Below are 19,703 nucleotides of genomic sequence, written 5' to 3'. Positions count from 1 at the left end.
ATTCCAAGGGTTCTAGGAGCTCTGTGCTAGTACTTGGGACAATGACCAAATATGGTTTTCGTATTATAAATCACAATATCACAACTAGGTTATTAACAAACACTTGAGTTTTCAGTGGCTTAACACAACCAAGGTTTATCTCCCACAGTATGTGTCCAGTACAAGTCCTAGTGGAGTGAGGACTCTGCCATACATAGATGCTCAGCAGCTCAATATCTAGAATGTTACTAGTCACCAAAGCAGGGCAAGAGACAAAAGGATGTTATGCACTGGCCCTTCTATTCTTGATTCCCACTCACGTCCCATTGACTAGAATTAATCACAGGCTGGAAAAATGTGGGAGAGAAGGTGGAATATTGTTAGTCCATTACTTCTGTCACACATTCATACAAGTTCAGTTATTCTTCAGAGGTATAGATAACAATGCAACCTAAACATGTGTAGAAAGGTACATCTTGATATGCAAGGATGAATTTCAGATGATATTCTTTTTGGACAGTTTCTTTTCCTTAACAAGATGTCTATTTTTAAAAAATTGTATTTTGTTCTTAATCTTTCCAAAATAAAGTGTTTAAGGTTGAAATCTTACTTCTAGACTAGAATGCAGTAGTATGAAGAGCCATTAATCATTAACCAACGCTATAGACATTGAAATAGTATCAAGGCTCATAATATTTATTTTTGAACATGCAGTGTTACTTTGCAGAGATATTGTATTTTGGAAATAGTGACAACGTATTTACAGGATAGCAATAATGAAAATTTTCATTTTCTGTTTCAATAAGCCTGTTGATATCTATTTTTAATTTGATAAAACCTATAGATTACATATCACCTAACCCATCCATGATTGCATATCAAAATATGCTAAAGACAGCATACATGCTTCTCTGGATATAGACATTACAAAAGTAATTATTATCTTTCAGGCCAGCTTTATTTTGTGTTACATCAATCACTGGTATTTCAATGTATGTGAATCATACTCCTGCTTTCCTTGGTCTCTTGGTTCATAATAGAATTCATGGGAGCTAACATGGGAGCTAACAAGTTCATGGGTTGAACTTGAAGCCATGAGTGTTTATGCTGCTGCCTTTTAATGATCATAGCACAGAATTGGTTGAGGTTGGGTTCAGGTGGGAAATTCTTCACAAAGACATTATTTGGTAGCATCAACAGCAAGTAATTTTATGGATTAGTGGCACCAAGACAATGGTGTCCTACCTCAACTAGCAGTCAAAAATTTGTACGATTTTGGGTGGGAAATCAGTGATGGAAGGACTGACTTTGATCCTTTAGAGTTGAACGTCTGCCAGTTTGAAAGGTCAAGTGACACGTGCTTGGGTTGACATAGAATGGCCCATTGTTGGTATATAGTATCTATATAAAGCTTGTTTTGACTTTAAAATGGGATCTTTTAAAAGCTGAAAATTTAGTATACAAGTGCATATAAATGCTAACTTATGATTCTCTCTTACTTTTACCGTAATAGTTCTTACGTGAGCTTTGAGATGCCTTTCCAAATTGCTTTCACACCACTTGATTGAAAGTTTCTAGCTAATCATCATTTCTAGCAAATAAAGCATTACTAACTTCTAATAACTGTATATATTCATAAATTAAAAATGCCATCAAGCTAATTTCTCAGATTTGCCTATTATGATGAATCTGTGCAGTGATAACAATTACAGTGAGAAAAATGAACAGTAACCATGAATTGTTTTATAAGTGATCTCATAACTTGTGGACTGCAAAATATTTGTTTATATCATAGCAGCCATTTTTTTAATTTTTATTTTTGAAGGACTTAAAGCCCAGTAATATAGTAGTAAAATCAGACTGCACTTTGAAGATTCTTGACTTTGGACTGGCCAGGACTGCAGGAACTAGTTTTATGATGACACCTTACGTAGTGACTCGCTACTACAGAGCACCTGAGGTCATCCTAGGGATGGGCTACAAAGAAAACGGTCAGCAAACACTATTTACTTGAAATACTGTTCTGATTTATTTGCTTTTGTTTATCAGGTTTCTTATGTAAATACTTAAATTGAAGTGCATAGAGTTAAATGTATCACTGTATGAAATGATGTTTATCAGGAGTTTGAAAGTAACTACAAATTCTGTCATAAACGTTTGGAAAAACTTGGGGCCCCTGTTTATTTAAATACAAATATATAATCATCAACACTAGCATTAGATAAAGAATTTGTTGCCATGGCCCCTGTAACAGAATATATACCATTTTCTTGCCTGTAACTTGAAAATGAGCATTCTAACATGGGCTCAAGAAATCTTAAGTTTGCATTAATGATATTTGCACACATTTCCAATCCCATGACATTAAAGTTAATAGCAGTAGCACTTAGTGCAGACTTTAAGGGCTGCAATAATGCTATTCTGCATAGTTGATGGATAATTAATTTAAGGTTGCCTTTCGGAGAAAACAATGTTTCATCAAAGACCTTGTGTCCAGCCTTAAAGAACTCACATTATTATGTGCAAGTATAGTCACTTATATGTATCAGCATTAGAATCAAGGTTGAAGAACATTATCAGGCATGTAGTTCATGAATTTAAAAAAAATTTATGCATAAACATACATATATTTATACTTAAGAAATTTTGTTTATTAATCTCAGTCATTTAAGAGATGAATAAGTCTACACAGGATTTTATTGACTTAAACTATAACTTTTTAAATGTGGTAACTTAATCCAACGTACTTACTAGAATAGGACCTAGACATTTTTTCTAGCAAAGAGTCTGAAGCAGCAGTTCACTTTGAATCAGGAAACTGTATTCTGGGACTCTTTTTTATAAAAGATAACATTGAACTGAGGATTTTAGCTTAATTTTCTTTTCTGAGCTCATTAAAAACACTTTAAATATTTACTACTATTCTTTTGTTCTTAAATAAACATGCTGTTCTGTTGTCTTACTCTTTATCTAAAATTGCCTTATACCCTGTAAAATCCAGTGAGTTAGATTTAGTATTAGACTCTTTTTTTTTTTTTTTTGAGAATCTTTGCTTTAAGTGACTGGCATGAAGATTGTTTTTGTATTTGCTGTAAAACCATTGATTGTCACAGATAATGTATAATGTGGCACTCTGTCCTATAATTGTGATCTTGGGAGCTCCCTACCAGAAATTAGCACCAAGAAAAACTGTCATGTAAAGAATTGACATGCTTTCCTTTCTTAGATAAGAATTATATAGATCTACCTTATTGCCTTTTTTTTGGGGGGGGGCCAGGAAACTGAGTCAAATGTAATGCTTAATTATGATAACTACATTAGCCAGCAAGGTTAAACATAAGAACTTCTGCCTTTTAGTAACACCTTTCACCCACCCCCACCTGTTTTAACAACTTTATTTTATACATCTTTTATTGAAAGCCGGCTCAAAGCTTTTTGGAAAGTGTGAGATAATGGAATATATTTAAACTGCCAAATAGACTAAGCAGTTAGACCCTGTAAAACTTGTTTTATGTATGAATCAGGCTTATCATATTCTGAGGAAAGTCTTCATTAACTCAGACAATATCTTCTCTCATGCTTGCAGCTTTTGAAATCTGTTTTAAGATGTTTTTCTTAAGATTGTGTACATAAGTAGTGTCCTGAATATTTAACTAAAGCTTGCTATTCTCTATAAAGTCCACAGGGAAAAATTATTTTAATAGATTTTTGCCAAAAAATGAAAACCCTGGAAAAAATTTTTCTCTGAACTGATTTATGAATGTTAACTTTTCCTCTAAAATTTTATCCTTGAAAGTTGAACTATGCCATAAACATAAAAAGAATTGTATGTATTTTAATGTGAAATTTTAGAGAAACTTTAGTTCCACAGGATTTCTAAAATTTGTTCCTAATCTAGCTCCTAAAATTCTGTAATGAACTGGCAGTCTCCTTATGAGTGTATTAGAAAGTACTGACTTTAAGTTCCCAAGTCCTCCTGTATTGGTAAAGGGTATATTTCTAACATCTATTCCTGCCCTTTTCTTCTTTTGCTATTAGAGAATTGGGGCCTTCAAACTTCAAAAACAAATGCAAGTTTCTAAAGCTTTCCTTTCAAATTGCTCATTCCCCTCTTGTATTAAACTGCAAGCACCTACTCTTTTTGTCTGATTTTCAAACCCAAAGATATAAAATGTCAGGGTATGTGCTTAGTTTTAATGAAACAGGTGGAGGTCCTCAAATTGCCCATTTCTATGTCTAGCAGATTCTTTTCAGTATTGACTAGAGCTCTCATTTAAAGTTGACAAGGGTCATGGGACTTCCCTGGTGGTCCAGTGGTTAAGACTCCGCATTTCAACTGCAGGGGGCACGGGTTTGATCCTGGTCGGGGAACTAAGATCCTGCATGCTGCGTGGCCAACAAAAAAAAAGAAAAAAATTAAAGTTGCAAGGGTCAGTAAGTCCACTAGGAAACTCTGTAGATAATAAATCTGTGGGAACTTTCAAACTGTATTCAGCCAAAACCAACTTCTTACACCAAAAGCGTTTTGGTTCTATGGGTTTAAAACACTTTAGGTGGAAAACATGAAATATGATTCTCTTACTAAGTTTTCTTGATTGATTATTTGTTCGTTCTCTATGCACTTGTTCCTTTCGGGATAGTAGAGTAAATGCAGCATGGTGTTGCCAAGGAGAAAAATGACCTTCAATTCAGAGTAAACATAGCACCTCTCAGAATGAATTTATTAACTCCAACTTGAAAATTTCTGAAGAGCTTTAAATTAACTTTTTAACTAATTATTCATAGAAACATTGTTTCTGTTAAGTATTTTAATATACTAGATTATTTCTGCTCATGCTTTTTTCTTTTATTTGACTTAAAGAGAGAGTATAATGCACAGTTGAACCTCAAAATAGTATAAAGATTGTATTTTTTAAATTTTGCTACCTCGTGTACATTTTCAGCCTTACTTATAAGATTTGTGTTTGGTTCTTTTTCATATTTTATAAATAAATTTTCAGGGGCAAAATGTGTAGGTTTTTTAAATTATGTGATTTCTGTGCATAGCTCTCACTTTAAATTAGATATGTAGTTAAAACGCCACACTTCACATTTGCTTTTGTGAATCAAAGCCTTTTGACAAATATTTTGTGTTTTAAATTATTCCATTAGCTAAAATTAAAATCACTTTTTTCTTTTGGTGATGTTTTGCAGTTTTTATATAATGCAGTCATATTATGCTTCTTTGATTTTAACGACCTTTTGCTTTGCTTTTCCTTCTTTTGTGCTGCAAACATATAGTGGATTTATGGTCTGTGGGGTGCATTATGGGAGAAATGGTTTGCCACAAAATCCTCTTTCCAGGAAGGGACTGTATCCTTGTGCTGCTGCAGCAGTTTAATTAGTTAGGTGATGAACTTCCTTATGTTCTCTAATGAAAATGAATATAGTGTACATTCATACATGTGGGTTTTTTTAAACAGACGTAAAGTTTGTGGCTGTTATAGTTCAAAAATTGTTGAGATACAAAGCTGAAATGTTTGTAGGCTGCATCTGGCAGTAGGAAATACAGTCTCTGCTGGTAGTTAGAGCACATTCACTGTCACTCATTTTTATTTTATACTGCTTTCTATAATTTTGAAGTATACATGGTGTGTGTGATTTTTTTTAATGTTTATATATATTTTTTTATTTTAACCAAAATCTTTATGTTAATGTCATTGCATTTTGTTTTCAGTTGACATTTGGTCAGTTGGGTGCATCATGGGAGAAATGATCAAAGGTGGTGTTTTGTTCCCAGGTACTGATCGTATCCTTATCTTTGGCCTAAAATGTAGTTTCTAAAGGTCAAAATGTATGACAGCACTTCAGCTTGGTCAGGTATAATGTATTTTGTCTCTCCCTAATAAGAAAGTATTGTTAAACTACTCTTTCAAAATACCACCTGCTATTTGACTTAGACTTTCCTTTCCCTAATTTATTTGTTGTTTCATATGTTAATTCTGAAGACTGCTCAGGTTAATTATCCGCAATTATTTCCTGGCTTTGAGTTGATTTATTTAACCTAAATCAAAAGTCATGGCTTGTATTAAATTTTCTAATAATTATACACTTGAGTAAGTCTAGAAGTACTTAGGACATAATGAATTTTGGAATTGTCTGTTGCTTCTGGTCATCCTTTTGTTTTGTCTTCCCCACTTCCTTTTTTGTTAATGTGCTGTGTGTGTTATGTCTTTTGGTTATTGTCTCATTACTCAACATAACACACTGATCTTTTCATCTGAGAATTTCAGCAGTAATCATTTTACATGGTGATGAGTAGATTTGGGTCATGATTTTTTTTCATCTGACTGACTACTAATCTTTATAATAACAGTGATCTGTTATGTGTCTATCAGCTAGTGAAACTTAGAATTGTTTTAGGAAGAGGAATGGGAAAAACCGTATTCACTGGGTTACAATAGGAAAGTTTTAGGTCTTAGTCCACGGGGAGGAGTTTGAGGTGTAAACGCTAAAGATTGGAAGGAAAGAAACCAGAGAATTCTAACCTTACACCTTAACCAAAATACTGAGTCATTTTCTTAAATTCCAGAGCTTTAAAAAAATTTTATTAACATAAGCTGAACAAGGAATGGCAAAAGGAAATGCCATCATTTTTATTGCTACTGGTTTTCTGTTAGTGTAGAAAACTCAAAAAAATGCAGGACATGTAATAAGAAATATTTCCTATCTTCTCGGAAATGCATTCACATTTTCTGATAAGCTGGAAGGAAAGGCAAATTTTGTATTCTAAAATTATGTACAGTTTACATTTAGAGTCCTTATGGGTAGTAATTGTCATTTTTCTTTGAGCCACTTATTTATATTTAGAATTTGTGTATTTAGAATCTAAGAATTTAGAATTTAAGCTTCCATTTTTATGATAAAGTTAGTATTAGTAGACACACACATGCACATAATAAATAAGGTTAACAAAGCTTGTTTACTGATCCTTTTTGTCCACCTACAATCATTGCCTTTTGCAAGGTGGCTGTAAGATTTATAACTGCCACATTCTTTCTTAGGACTTTTTAATTGCCATTTTCTTATTTTAATATGGATATGACTAATATGTTGAACATTAGATACACAGTATTTTTTCTTAGCTACTTGATATTAGATATTGATCAGTGGAATAAAGTTATTGAACAGCTTGGAACACCATGTCCTGAATTCATGAAGAAACTACAACCAACAGTAAGGACTTATGTTGAAAACAGACCTAAATATGCTGGATATAGCTTTGAGAAACTCTTCCCTGATGTACTTTTCCCAGCTGACTCGGAACACAACAAACTTAAAGGTACTTTTTATAAACATATATCTTTAATTCCATTGTGGGTAGGTGGGTGGTTGTGGAGGGGGTTTATGAGGGTGTATTCATATTCTCATGGGACATAACATTGTCTCGGGGTAATGGAACAGTGTGAAGTTTTAGTTCTCTTTAGTTATTTTTTTGTGACTTTATATTTTTTGATCATATGTATGACCTAATTTTATAGTAAATCTATTCTGTTTAAAACATTTTTTAATAAATGATAATTTCAAGTTTCTGAAATTTATTGATAATTTTAAAGCTTTTATGAGATATGTGTACATTAACATCTCATTATTTTTGCAGCCAGTCAGGCAAGGGATTTGTTATCCAAAATGCTGGTAATTGATGCATCTAAAAGGATTTCTGTAGATGAAGCTCTCCAGCACCCATATATCAACGTCTGGTATGATCCTTCGGAAGCAGAAGCTGTAAGTTCTTTTCTTTAATGTTTGAAGACTATATTGTACTCTTAAGAGTTAGAGTTAAAGTTAGGTTTGGAGGATATTTTTTAATTTTAAATAAAAATATAAATAAATGATGATGGTGTTTTTCTGTTTTTGCATGAAAAGTTTCTTAAGAGAATGAACATATCCAAGTACTTCCTACACAAAATAAAGTTCCCCCCCACTGTTTCTTGCCTTTTTGCCGTGATACCTTGTATGCTGAGCTAGAATGTTGAGCACTTTGGGAAAACATCTTATCTTAGTTGTAAACAAATTATTGTATCCAAAGCATACCACAATTCTGTGATATAAATAAAATGTGACAATTTCAAAAACAGGAAGAAAAGAAAAAGACGGTTAAACATCTTTTTTCCTGTCACTGTTCTGTCTACACGAGATCAGTGTTGATCATTGATCAGTCTTGGCCTAATGATGTATTTTTCCAAGCCTTCTGTCTGGCTAACATTTCAAATAATTATAAAGAATTTATATACCCCCAATAAACTGACTCAATTATTGTTCCCTTGTTTTTCAGCCACCACCAAAGATACCTGACAAGCAGTTAGATGAAAGAGAACACACAATAGAAGAGTGGAAAGGTAACATTCACCAGATTCTTTAAGATGAAGCTGAAAGAGCTCTGGCTTTCTATGTTGATTTATTTATCATTTTAGGGAAGTGAAAGATATTTTCTATTATTCGTAACTGATATTTAATAATATGATTTAATATTTTTACAAAAGTAGAGAGTATGTCTCCTTCCCTCACTGACTTAATCCTAATGTCTTTGTTCCCCACCCCAGACAAAGACACATTTGTGCTTTCTGGAACTTTTATGTGCTTCCATAGTCTACAAAAATACAAACTTGTGTGTTTAATGTTTCCCCCTTCTCCTCTCCCACCCTGTTTTAGTCACATATGGTTGTATACAGTGCACACTTGCTTTGTTGATATAATCGTATATTTTAGAGATTATTCTCTCTTGCTCCATATACCTGGCTCATTTGGTTTAATAGCCGGTTAGTGATATGCTGTTCGGCTGTGTCACAGGGTTCTGTATCTAACAACCATTTGAAGAGCATTTAAGTTGTATCTAGTCTGTTGTTAGAAACAACTCTGCAGTGTTCTTGTGCACATCTGAGAACATGCCTGTAAGAAAAATCCTACAAGGAGATTCACTGGGCCAAAGGATATTTTTCAGTTATTTCCGATTACTCTCCAAAGAAATTGTTGCAGTTTACACTTCCATCAGCATTTTATGGGAATGTCTCTTTTACCCCCACCCTCACCAGCAGAGTGAGTTAATTTTTAATCTTTGCATATCTAATAGTTTTATTTTATTTTTTTACTTTGGTTGAACATTAATAATGCTTTGAAAGTCATGGCAATGTTAAAATATTTCTTTCTTTAAAAGATTCCCTGGGACAGTTCGGCCAGGTAACTTTTAGATCCTGCTTGCCTCCATTTATATTGTTGTCATTTGATATTTTGACCACTTTTGTAACTACATGACTTTGGACAAGTCACTTAAAATCAGGTAGATAGAAGACATGTTATTAATAGCTAAGAACCTAAATACTTGGAAGGCAAAAATATAAATCGGAGCACGTAATCCATCTACAGATTTATTTGGGAGGAATGAATTTGATTCTTTCTTCTTAGGAATAACCAGAGATTAGTTTTCGCCAAGTTGACTTTGGGAGACATATAGTTAGACTCTGTAGAGCCCACCAGAATGATAGAATTGGGTAGAACCTAGTGCATCTATATATGTAATATACAGGAGTATAGAAACTATAGATCAGAGTATGTATTAAAGTATCTAACCTGATATTTTTCTATATCATTACATTTACAATAAACATTTTTGGTATTTCATGGAATCTTAATAGGCCACCAATTGTAAAGCACACTATTACGTACCACTAAGAAAGAGGAAACAATGCCAGTTGTACTGCACGATTGATTATAGATGCAACCCAGTTTCAAAGATATTAAACTGTGAAAAAAGTACATCTTAAAATCAGTGAAACATCGTATTTTCATTTGTATATGGTTATATCTGGGAATTTTGATTACTGTAAACATGTTTATCTTTATTCTGTATCTTTTTCTCCTAGCCCCAAATGCCGTTTAGTAATTACCTACAAACTCCCTTTTTCAAGATCTGCTTAAGAATTTTAGCATCATAACAGAAAAATTCATTGCCAAAGCCATAAACTACAGATTGCTTTGTCTAGTTAGTACTCCTGATTAGCTTTGGTTCTTCTGCCTCAGTCCCATTTTACAAAGGGGTATTTTCTCTCTCTTTTTAATCCTCCTATCCGGAATGCTTACCATTCCTTTTTGTTTCTTTACAGAAAAGCATGTCCCATTCTTTCCTCTATCAAGACGTCCTATTTTTCTTCTTCCCAGCCCAAGTAGGTTACCATTGCAAGCAAACTTAGGCATCTCCAACTCTTGTTCATCCCAACATATCCACTTGTTTTACCTTATTATCAACATGAATGTTGCCATACCCTGTGATCAGAAATCATTTATTGAAAGTTTAATGTAAAGAATTACAGACTCCTTGAAATTCTGTGCAACAATTTTTGTTTATACATTTTTCTCAGAAGAGGGTTCATTGCTTTTATGCAATTCTCAAAGGATTTTATGACCCAGAGAAGATGATGAATAATGGCAATGTTAGCATCCACCAGAAGGTTCTTCTTAGTTCGGCATTCAGACTCATAAGGCACATCACACTTGACATCAGGATCATATAGAAGAATACAGGGCAGGAGGCACGTACGCTGCAAGGCAGGATCTGGTGTTACTCTTCAGTTGGAGTAGTCCTCCCAGCAGTCCACCCACTGTCCAGAAGCCTAGTTAAGGAACAAGATTCTCATGAAGAAATCTTCTTGACAGTCATAGCATGCCATGCTTCAACTCAGAAGGAGTTAAAGTATAGTTACCTGATTCTTTTCCTTTAATAAAAATATATTTAGGGCTTCCCTGGTGATGCAGTGGTTGAAAGTCCACCTGCCGATGCTAGGGGGCACGGGTTCATGCCCCAGTCTGGGAAGATCCCACATGCCACAGAGCAGCTGGGCCCATGAGCCATGGCCGCTGAGCCTGCGCGTCCGGAGCCTGTGCTCCGCAACGGGAGAGGCCACAACAGTGAGAAGCCCGTGTACAGCAAAAAAAATTTATATATATATATATTTATATTCTATTCTGATTAAAGAAGGTTCCACATACTCTTGCATTTAAATCTTTTAACAGATATCTGGGTAAGTACCTACAGTGTACCAGGTACTATGCCAGGGCTCAGGAAATAGAAGTTAAAGACAAATTTGATTCAGGCCCTCACTGAGAGAATTAAATTAGCATTTGCTGTACAGAATGATATGGTATAGTACAAAGTGCTGGTGGAGTAAAAAAGATAAAGCTTCTAACCCCAGCTCTATCTTAATCCAACTTTTGGAATATTACAGCAGAGACTTTACTTCTTTCAATATAATTCATGGTTGAGGATCAAGAAATTGTTATTAACACCTTTGAATCTTAGGCTGACACTTCTGGAGCCTCTGCCATTGCAAGAACACCATTCGAAGTACTTAATGTGTGTAAAAATTTTTTACTTAAAGCATACATATCTTGGGAGATTGCCTCTCAGACTTTGAAAAGTTTTTGTTCACCTCTTTTTCAGAATTGATATACAAAGAAGTTATGGACTTGGAGGAGAGAACCAAGAATGGAGTTATACGGGGGCAACCCTCTCCTTTAGGTTGGTTACAATATAAGCTTAGTTAAGATTACAGTTTACTTCTTGGCGTTGTAGTCTTCAGTGGCCTGAAACCTTCAGTTCTTTCCATATTTAGTACCATTAGTATTCAAAGTTTATTAAGTATAAGGAATACAATTTCTGTGGTAAATTTGAAAGCACTGGTACACTGTTCTATCAGTACATTGTACTAGTATATCAGTAACTGACTTCATAAAATGCATATCTTTTTCTTTGATACTGACATCCCATTGAAGAACAGAAACTTAAAACCTTTTTTTGTTGTTGTTGGCGTTGTTGTCTTTAAAGAAAAATTTATCACAATTCAGTATATTTACCTTTCTGTGATTTAACAATCCTTACTTTGGATAGATAAACTAAAACTTCATGGCAAAATTCTGTACGAGATACCAATTTTGTACATGATACCTCTTTCTCATTTTGGTATTTTTGATTTGTTTAAGGCAGTAGCATTAAAACTGCTGTCAGAAGGTATTCTAGCTCTTAAGAACATTGGTTTGCAGGAGTTAAACATTTTCTTTTATCATAAGCTCATCTTATATTAAATTTTAGTACTTGTAAAAGCATAAAGAATTTAAAGGAAAAGTTAAATGACAGGTAACATGTACATATTAAGTACATACTACATGATAGACACTGATACTTTTTGTACTTTGTTTCATTCAGCCCCCCAGAACCCTGAGGAAGGGGTTGTTGTGCACATTTTACAGATGAGGAAACAAGTTTAGAAAAATTAAATGATATAAGACTACAAATCTTTTGTGTAGCAAAGCAATAGTTGAAGCCATGTTTACTAGTAACTTCAGAGGGCCTGGTTTTTCCAGCATCACATATGGCTGGCAACAGAGAATAGGGCAGTTTTAGGGAAGAGACTAAATTTGAGCTGAGCCTTGAAGGCTGAGTAATGTTTCAACAGGGAGGTCTTGAATTTGCGTGAAACTATGCCATTTTAATCCTTCTAAAATTCTTATACATTCTAAGAAAAAAATTGGATATCATATTTAGCATCAATGAAGTAAGATTTATAGGTATAATTTCAGGTGCCCATTTTGTACTATAAACATATATTTGTTTAAATAATTTTTGTAGCTTCCTATGACATTTTTGGTTATATTTTGAGTTCTTTTAATTCTTTGTTTTTTAAACCTTGATCAAGAATGCAGTCTTACAAATTTTAATATAGATCCTCTTGAAAACATAAATTGGTTTCAACAGCTTTTTACCTACAATTAGCTGTAACAAAAGCTATCTTATAAATGCTTTAATAACTCAGTTAATTAGCTTTGTATTGATATACAGTAGTCATATAAATGAATTGTTCATGATGGAGGCTTGAATGGAATTTGAAAAGTCTATTATTAGGGAGAGTTTTATACTTTAGCATACTGTCCTAGTGAATGGCACATCCTAAGTGTCAAATGTTTGAGTAAACTTAATAATCTCATGAGATAGATAGAGCAGTTGTGTTTGTTCTTAATTTATAAGTGAAAAATTTGAATCCTAGACAACACTTGACTATGGTTACAAAATAAATCAGTGGAAAGGACAGGACTGCAAGTTTCTAGACATTTTCTGGATTCTCAGTTATAGCTGGCAAAGAAGAGTGTTAGTAAATTAATCTGTTATAAAAATATTCAGTTCTTGATTATATGCAAAAACAAGATACAGTATTTGATGACTCAAAATATCAGATAATCACAATACCATTTCGACTTGATTTTTAAAAGTAAATATTTTTCCTTCTGGATTGCCTCTTATCTTTATTTTGGTTTGGCTAATACTAGAATGAGTTTGCATACCTTTGAGTGTGTAGAGTCACTGAGAGGGAAATGACCCAGATACCTGAAATTAAAGATTTTTCCATATTACTGCTGTTCAGATATTGAGAATTTACTATTGGCTTGGCCCAAAAGTTCGTTTGGGTTTTTCTGTAACTTACGGGAAAACCCAAATGAACTTTTTGGCCAACCCAATATATTACTTTAAAGGTCAGAAGTAAACAAGTTTTTTTTTCTTAGCTATTTGATTTTCAGATTAAAAAGTTAACTTTAATTATGATGCATTTCAAACTAACACAACATTGTATAGCAATTATACTCCAATAAAGATGTTTAAATAAAAATAAAATAAATTCAAGTGAAAAAAATGATTTTTATTAGATTAAAAAATTTGGATGAAATAAAATTTGGATAAAGAAGTAGAGGCATGAAAAAGTATATAGAACCCTTTTATGATTTGAATGTTTCAGTACAGGTCTTTGAAGCTAGCCATAATATTGTATACTCTTTAGTCAGAAAAGGTGCATTCTGTAGTGTACCAATTGAACTTTTAAAAGTTTAGTATCTTCATTTCACTCTGGCTGGGAGCCTAATGGGTTCTTGGGTCTAGAAAGTTATCACATTTCTCCTTTTCCTCTCTTCTATTAGGCCTGAAGTACCCAGTCTGCTTTTCTTTCCCAGTGCACCTCCCATCACCTGCTTTATCCCTTGTGGTTCCATTCCTTTCTGTTTCCCAGTCCCTGCCCCACTGCCCTAAAGATTTGCCTATTCCCATTCCCTAGCATTTTCATTGTTAGATTTGAAGACAAGCTCTCAGAGGACCTTTCATATTTAAGTGTTTTTATTATCATTGGACACAAAGGAGGGATAATTTCAAACAATGAGGTGCTGCGTTCTGGAACAGTGGTTTTCAACCTGCTTAGTTGTAACATCATTGGGTCCCTGAAACTCACCCCTATTCTTATTGCTCAGTTTGAAAACCATTGGTTTTTATTCCATGAATGTGTTCTTAGGAACTTTTGTATAACTTGCGTTATTTAATATACTCAAATTTGGAATGACTCTTATTTAGTGGTCATGTAGTTCAAAAGCACTTAACCTAGTACATGAATCACCTTTAACTTTTCCCCACCCCACGGTGTCATTCCCTTCCCTTCCTGACCCAACCCCCTTGAGAGGATTTTTCTATAGGTTAAGTATTCCTGTTACTTTTTAAAATCCAGGAAATGCTTGTTAGGCTATACTTTTGGTAGAGGAAACAGTCTCCCCCTACTTTCGTGTTTAATAAGTCCATATTTGCATATACCAAGTACTTATTAGAACTGAAATAACAAGACCTGAGTTTACCTAACTGGGGCACTTGTGTGGCTCGGCAAGTCACGTAACCAAATGGGGCAGTTGAACTGAGGATCCTTTGAATTAAAATGATTTTAATCTTCGTCTTGGCTTTTGCTTTAAAACAAGATGTACCAGAAGGATTGTTTGGACTTTACAGTGAGAAGATATCATAGAGCACTTTTTTGAGGGAAGTAGTTTTTTTAAAATTTATTTTATTGAAGTATAGTTGATTTACAGTATTACATTAGTTTCTGGTGTACAGCAAAGTGATTCAGTTATACATATATACAATAGTTTGCATCTGCTAATCCCAAACTCCCAATCCATCCCTCCCCCACCACCCCCTCCTGCTTGGCAACCACAAGTCTGTTCTCTATGTAAGTCTATTTCTGTTTCATAGGTAAGTTCATTTGTGTCATATTTTAGATTCCACATATAAATGATATCATATGTTATTTGTCTTTCTCTTTCTGACTTACTTCACTTAGTATGGTAATCTCTAGGTCCATCCATGTTGCTGCAAGTGGCATTATTTTGTTATTTTTTATGGCTGAGTAGTATTCCATTCATCTGTCATTGGACATATAGGTTGCTTCCATGTTTTGGCTGTTTAAATAGCGCTTCAGTGAACATTGGGGTATATGTATCTTTTCAAAGTATAGTTTTTGTCTGGATATATGCCCAAGAGTGGGATTGCTGGATCATATGGCAATTCTCTTTTTAGTTTTTTGAGGAACCTCCATACTGTTTTCCACAGTGGCTGCATCAATTTACATTAGGGCAGTAGTTTTTAACTCTTTGAGTCATACATTCCTTTGAGATCCTCTCTCCAACAAAATGCAATGCAGACAGTTTTGCATGTATTATTAAGTGTTACTCACACACAGTCTGAAGCCAATTCATGAGTCTTGCCATAGGACCATTTCTAACTATGGCTTGGACTTAACAATTCTTGTCCTGAACTGAAAATGAAAAACAAATTAGTTGAAAGGACAGGACTCCAAGTTTCCAGACGATTTCAGAATTCTTACCTCGTAGCTAGCAGTGAAAAGTGTTTGTTAGTGTTGTGTTGAATATCACTTGTGATTATTTTTAGTGAGCCTTTTAAAACCAAAAGAAAGGGGCCTCCCTGGTGGCGCAGTGGTTGAGAGTCCGCCTGCCGATGCAGGGGATACGGGTTCGTGCCCCGGTCTGGGAGGATCCCATATGCCGCGGAGCGGCTGGGCCCGTGAGCCATGGCCGCTGGGCCTGCGCATCCGGAGCCTGTGCTCCGCAACGGGAGAGGCCACAACAGTGAGAGGCCCGCATACCGCAAAAAGAAAAAAAAAAAAAAAAAAAAAAAAAAAAAAAAAAAAAAAAACCAAAAGAAAAATTATTGACCACTGGAGGTGGTCAGTACAGTACAAGTAGCTCGGTCTGCAACTCTGTCTGCAACTGATTTGCTGTTTTGTTTCTCATAGCACAGGTGCAGCAGTGATCAATGGCTCTCAGCATCCATCGTCATCATCGTCTGTCAATGATGTGTCTTCAATGTCAACAGATCCGACTTTGGCCTCGGATACAGACAGCAGTCTAGAAGCATCAGCTGGACCTCTGGGCTGCTGTAGATGACTACTTGGGCCTTGTGGGGGTGGGAGGGATGGGGAGTTGTTTAGTCATTGATAGAACTACTTTGAAAACAATTCAGTGGTCTTATTTTTGAGTGATTTTTCAAAAACGTAGAATTCATTTTGTAGTAAAGTTTTTTTTTTAATTTCAAGTGATGTAATTTAAAACTTAAGTTGTGTTTTAAAACAGCAACAAAACTATTTTTGCTGTAATTAACTGTATAATGTAAACCTAATTATTTTATCATGGTTTAAAATTTTTGCATATTTGCTTTATCTTATGCTGCTGATTTTTTTTTACTGAATTTGTAAGATTTTGTTTATCAAAGCAATTATTATGTGGTGACTTGCCTATATCATGAATTATTTAAGATTTTTATAGTTTTTTTATTAGAATTTATTCAAATGTTTTGTTCATGATGCTATCCTTTAGGGTTATGTGCTTATCAATGAAATAACCCCAGAGGAGTGAGGGAAAATAACCTGTAGCCAGTTATATTCAGGAATAACTACTGTAAATGATGAACGTGTTAAAAAAACCTCCAATATTTGCTACTTGCCAATTCTAATTTAGTTACAACAATTGGTAGGTAATCCTACATGAATTTTGGCAAAAGCCCCATCATCTAAATGGTAGAATAACTCAGAGCATGTCTTTGAAGATGTTGGGCATCTACCACCACCCTCCTATCCCCCATCCTACCCACCAAAAGTAAAGTAAGAGAATATGGTGTTTTCTGCAAATTTGTGGCATGCTCAAAGCTTATGATCACATAAAATCAAGAGGATACTTCATGAATAATACATTTCAGTGGAAATAAACAGATGGTTCACCTTTACTAGCTATGAGCCTGTTTTTGTATACACTGAGTTAATCTCCTCAGGCTGTAGGTCCCAGCAATGATCTAGAGTCTGGTCTTTCTCTTTCCTGCAGCCTCGGGCCCTTGGACCTATTCGGTTTCTTGTTAGAGTGTCAGTCAGTTGAGCACCAGTTCTCAGGGTGTTTCTGGCCATTTGATTCTACCTGTGGCATAATCATATTTATACTAGCTGTTGGGAGGTTGCAAAGCCTACTTAGATTTCTGTAGGTGATGTATAAAATGAGCAATATACCGTTCATCTGAAAATAGTAGCACACAGCCATATATAGGATATCATTTTCTAAGGACTGTTTCTTCACATTGAGCAGAGCAGGCATAATTGGTGGTTATTTAGTCGGAGTCTTTCATTTTTTTATACCTGATTTTCAATAAAACACACAATGTGGATGTTGAACAGTGTAAGAATGGTGCTGCTCCTGACAGTTGTATGTTAACTGTTTACATTTTATATCTGCAGAATTATTTCTCTACAACTGAATTTTTCTTAAGTAAAATGTCATTGAAGTCTCATTATCTCTGAAATATGTTGTCTGTAATGCCCCAGGCACTTTTTGTTATTTTTGGAACAAGAGGGATTTCATGTAATGGACTGGGAAATGCATACTTAAGTAAGCGAAAGGTTCTAGGCAGAAAGCCCGATGGAATTAATGACCAGCAGGAGCAAGAACTGGTGCGGCTCAACGTGCAGCGTCTGAAAGTCCACTTGGCATGTTACTCATATATTCAGTGCAAAATTCGTTTTGAGTAAGGTATTTTAGGTCATTGTTAATGTGCAATATTTAGGAGTAAAATACATTAATAGCCATTTTATATGCTTTGAAATAGTAAGTTTGTCATTGATGGTTTAAAGTGATGATTTCTAGCCTCTTTTGAAGTTGGCTGCCTTTTTATTAATCCCTTTTCTACTGATACGACAGGGTGCATTAATTAGGCAAATTAAAGTTTTAAGACTGTAACACCTCTTGAATTGTAGAAACAGGATTGGATTTACAATTTCAGAAGAAATTTGAGCATGAGTGTGTTCCTAGTTTTTATTAGTTTGACAGTTACCTAGATTTATTTCTATAGGATAGATTATTTCACTATTGCACTTTAACAGCTGACATGCTCTCAGAAGATTCCCTTATTTTCTGTTTCCTCTCTGATAAGCCATCTCTTGATACAGATTTTGGTTAAGCAAGGAAAACCAAGTGTTGTTACAGTATTGTTTGTTGTAAATGCCAGCTCCCACTTGCCAACCAGCATGTTTCAGTTGATCAGAGAAAATCAACTCTTATTAGTCATGTAGACTAAAATACTTATTATATCCTGAAAACAAAGTCTAAGTGTTGCGTGTCCTGGGTTTTTAAAAATGCAGTAGCTAAATACAACCTTCCCTCTTCTCTTAACTGTATTAATTTAAAAATGTGCTAGTTCTTTGTATTTTACTTTTGAACCTTTAAAACATCTTAAACTTTTTTTTTAAGAAATTACAAATAAGATTTCTGTCAAGCAGTACTTAATGTAAAGCCACTTTGCTTTTCTTATAACTTTGTTTTTTCAACTTTATATACTTAATATACCCATGGTCTTACTGTCAGAAAATTACTTTGACCAAGATATATTGTTTAACTTTATAGGTTAGGAAAGAGACAATAATTCTTTCTACGTATTTCTTCCTGGTTACTGTTCTGTTACCCTCTAATATAAACTGACCATTTGTTAAATGATTGCGTTGTTGGGATTGCTTAATTATAATAGACATAAACAAAGCATCTCAACTCTTTCATGCTGTTTGCCGAACAGTTCTCGTTTTGTTACACACTCTCGGCTGCTGATTGTTCCTGGTATGCACTCTTCCAAGTTAGTAAAGGTACAGTGCATTCACACCAGACTTCCTAAGAGAAATGCCAGCCTCTTAAGTGAAAAGGCTACCATACAAACCCCTTAACAATATCAAGAAGCTTGATTATATGTAAAGCAGCAGACTTTCCCGTAAGCCCTCTCATTATTTTGTTCCATGCTAATCCTGCTGTGTTGTCTAAAAAGGTAAAGGTGAAGAGGACATGGATGATCTGATAGTGAAATCAGCAGCAGGCAAGTGAAGCCGTTTGGGGTTACAGATAAGACTTGGTATACACTATCGGCCAGTGTGTGCTACACTATGAAGATGTAACTACTCATTGTTGCCTAGGCACAAGCCTGTACAACATTTTGAGGTAAAAACATAGTCTATTTTCAAAAATACTGTTGTAGTTTGTTTGTGAGTGTTGTTCATTAGTCACACGTTAGCTGTAGAGTGAATGCATGATGCCCCATGACCCCAGTAAGCTCTTAACCGGTAGAAAAACCAAACACTACTGTTCTGTCATTAGCAGACCTCTTAAATGTTGCCTCCGGATCCTTTACATTTTAGGATACATTGTGTTTCTACTGATCTCTCTTAGGTTTTTTCTGAATCAGAGGAAACTAATTTTTCCTTAATAGCAAGCAAAATGAAGATGTATAAGGGCATTGAAGCAGAAATGTCTAGTTTGGGGTACGATTAGAAAACTGGTAAGGAAAACAAAAG

The 19,703-nt window shown here is 34.6% G+C and overlaps 1 protein-coding gene across 4 annotated transcripts in view; it reads left to right on the top strand.

Moving 5' to 3' along the window:
* Positions 1–17,662, top strand: part of MAPK8 (mitogen-activated protein kinase 8) — a 120,011-nt gene extending 102,349 nt beyond the window's left edge. For 2 of the 4 annotated variants that reach the window (XM_081232197.1, XM_081232194.1), the window contains 7 exons: positions 1,805–1,970; positions 5,696–5,767; positions 7,118–7,300; positions 7,619–7,743; positions 8,294–8,357; positions 11,453–11,530; positions 16,130–17,662. In XM_081232197.1, coding sequence (XP_081088323.1) covers positions 1,805–1,970; positions 5,696–5,767; positions 7,118–7,300; positions 7,619–7,743; positions 8,294–8,357; positions 11,453–11,530; positions 16,130–16,275 — 834 coding nt within the window. In that variant the 3' untranslated portion in view covers positions 16,276–17,662. Of the gene's footprint in view, positions 1–1,804; positions 1,971–5,259; positions 5,332–5,695; positions 5,768–7,117; positions 7,301–7,618; positions 7,744–8,293; positions 8,358–11,452; positions 11,531–16,124 lie in introns of all 4 variants that reach the window. The other 2 variants (XM_081232195.1, XM_081232196.1) reach the window with 2 other exon arrangements.
* Positions 17,663–19,703: the final 2,041 nt, after the last annotated feature.

This window comes from Mesoplodon bidens (assembly GCF_964165515.1).
Source record: "Mesoplodon bidens genome assembly, chromosome: 1".
NCBI lineage: Eukaryota > Metazoa > Chordata > Mammalia > Artiodactyla > Ziphiidae > Mesoplodon > Mesoplodon bidens.
This window is presented reverse-complemented; position numbering and strand designations above follow the sequence as displayed.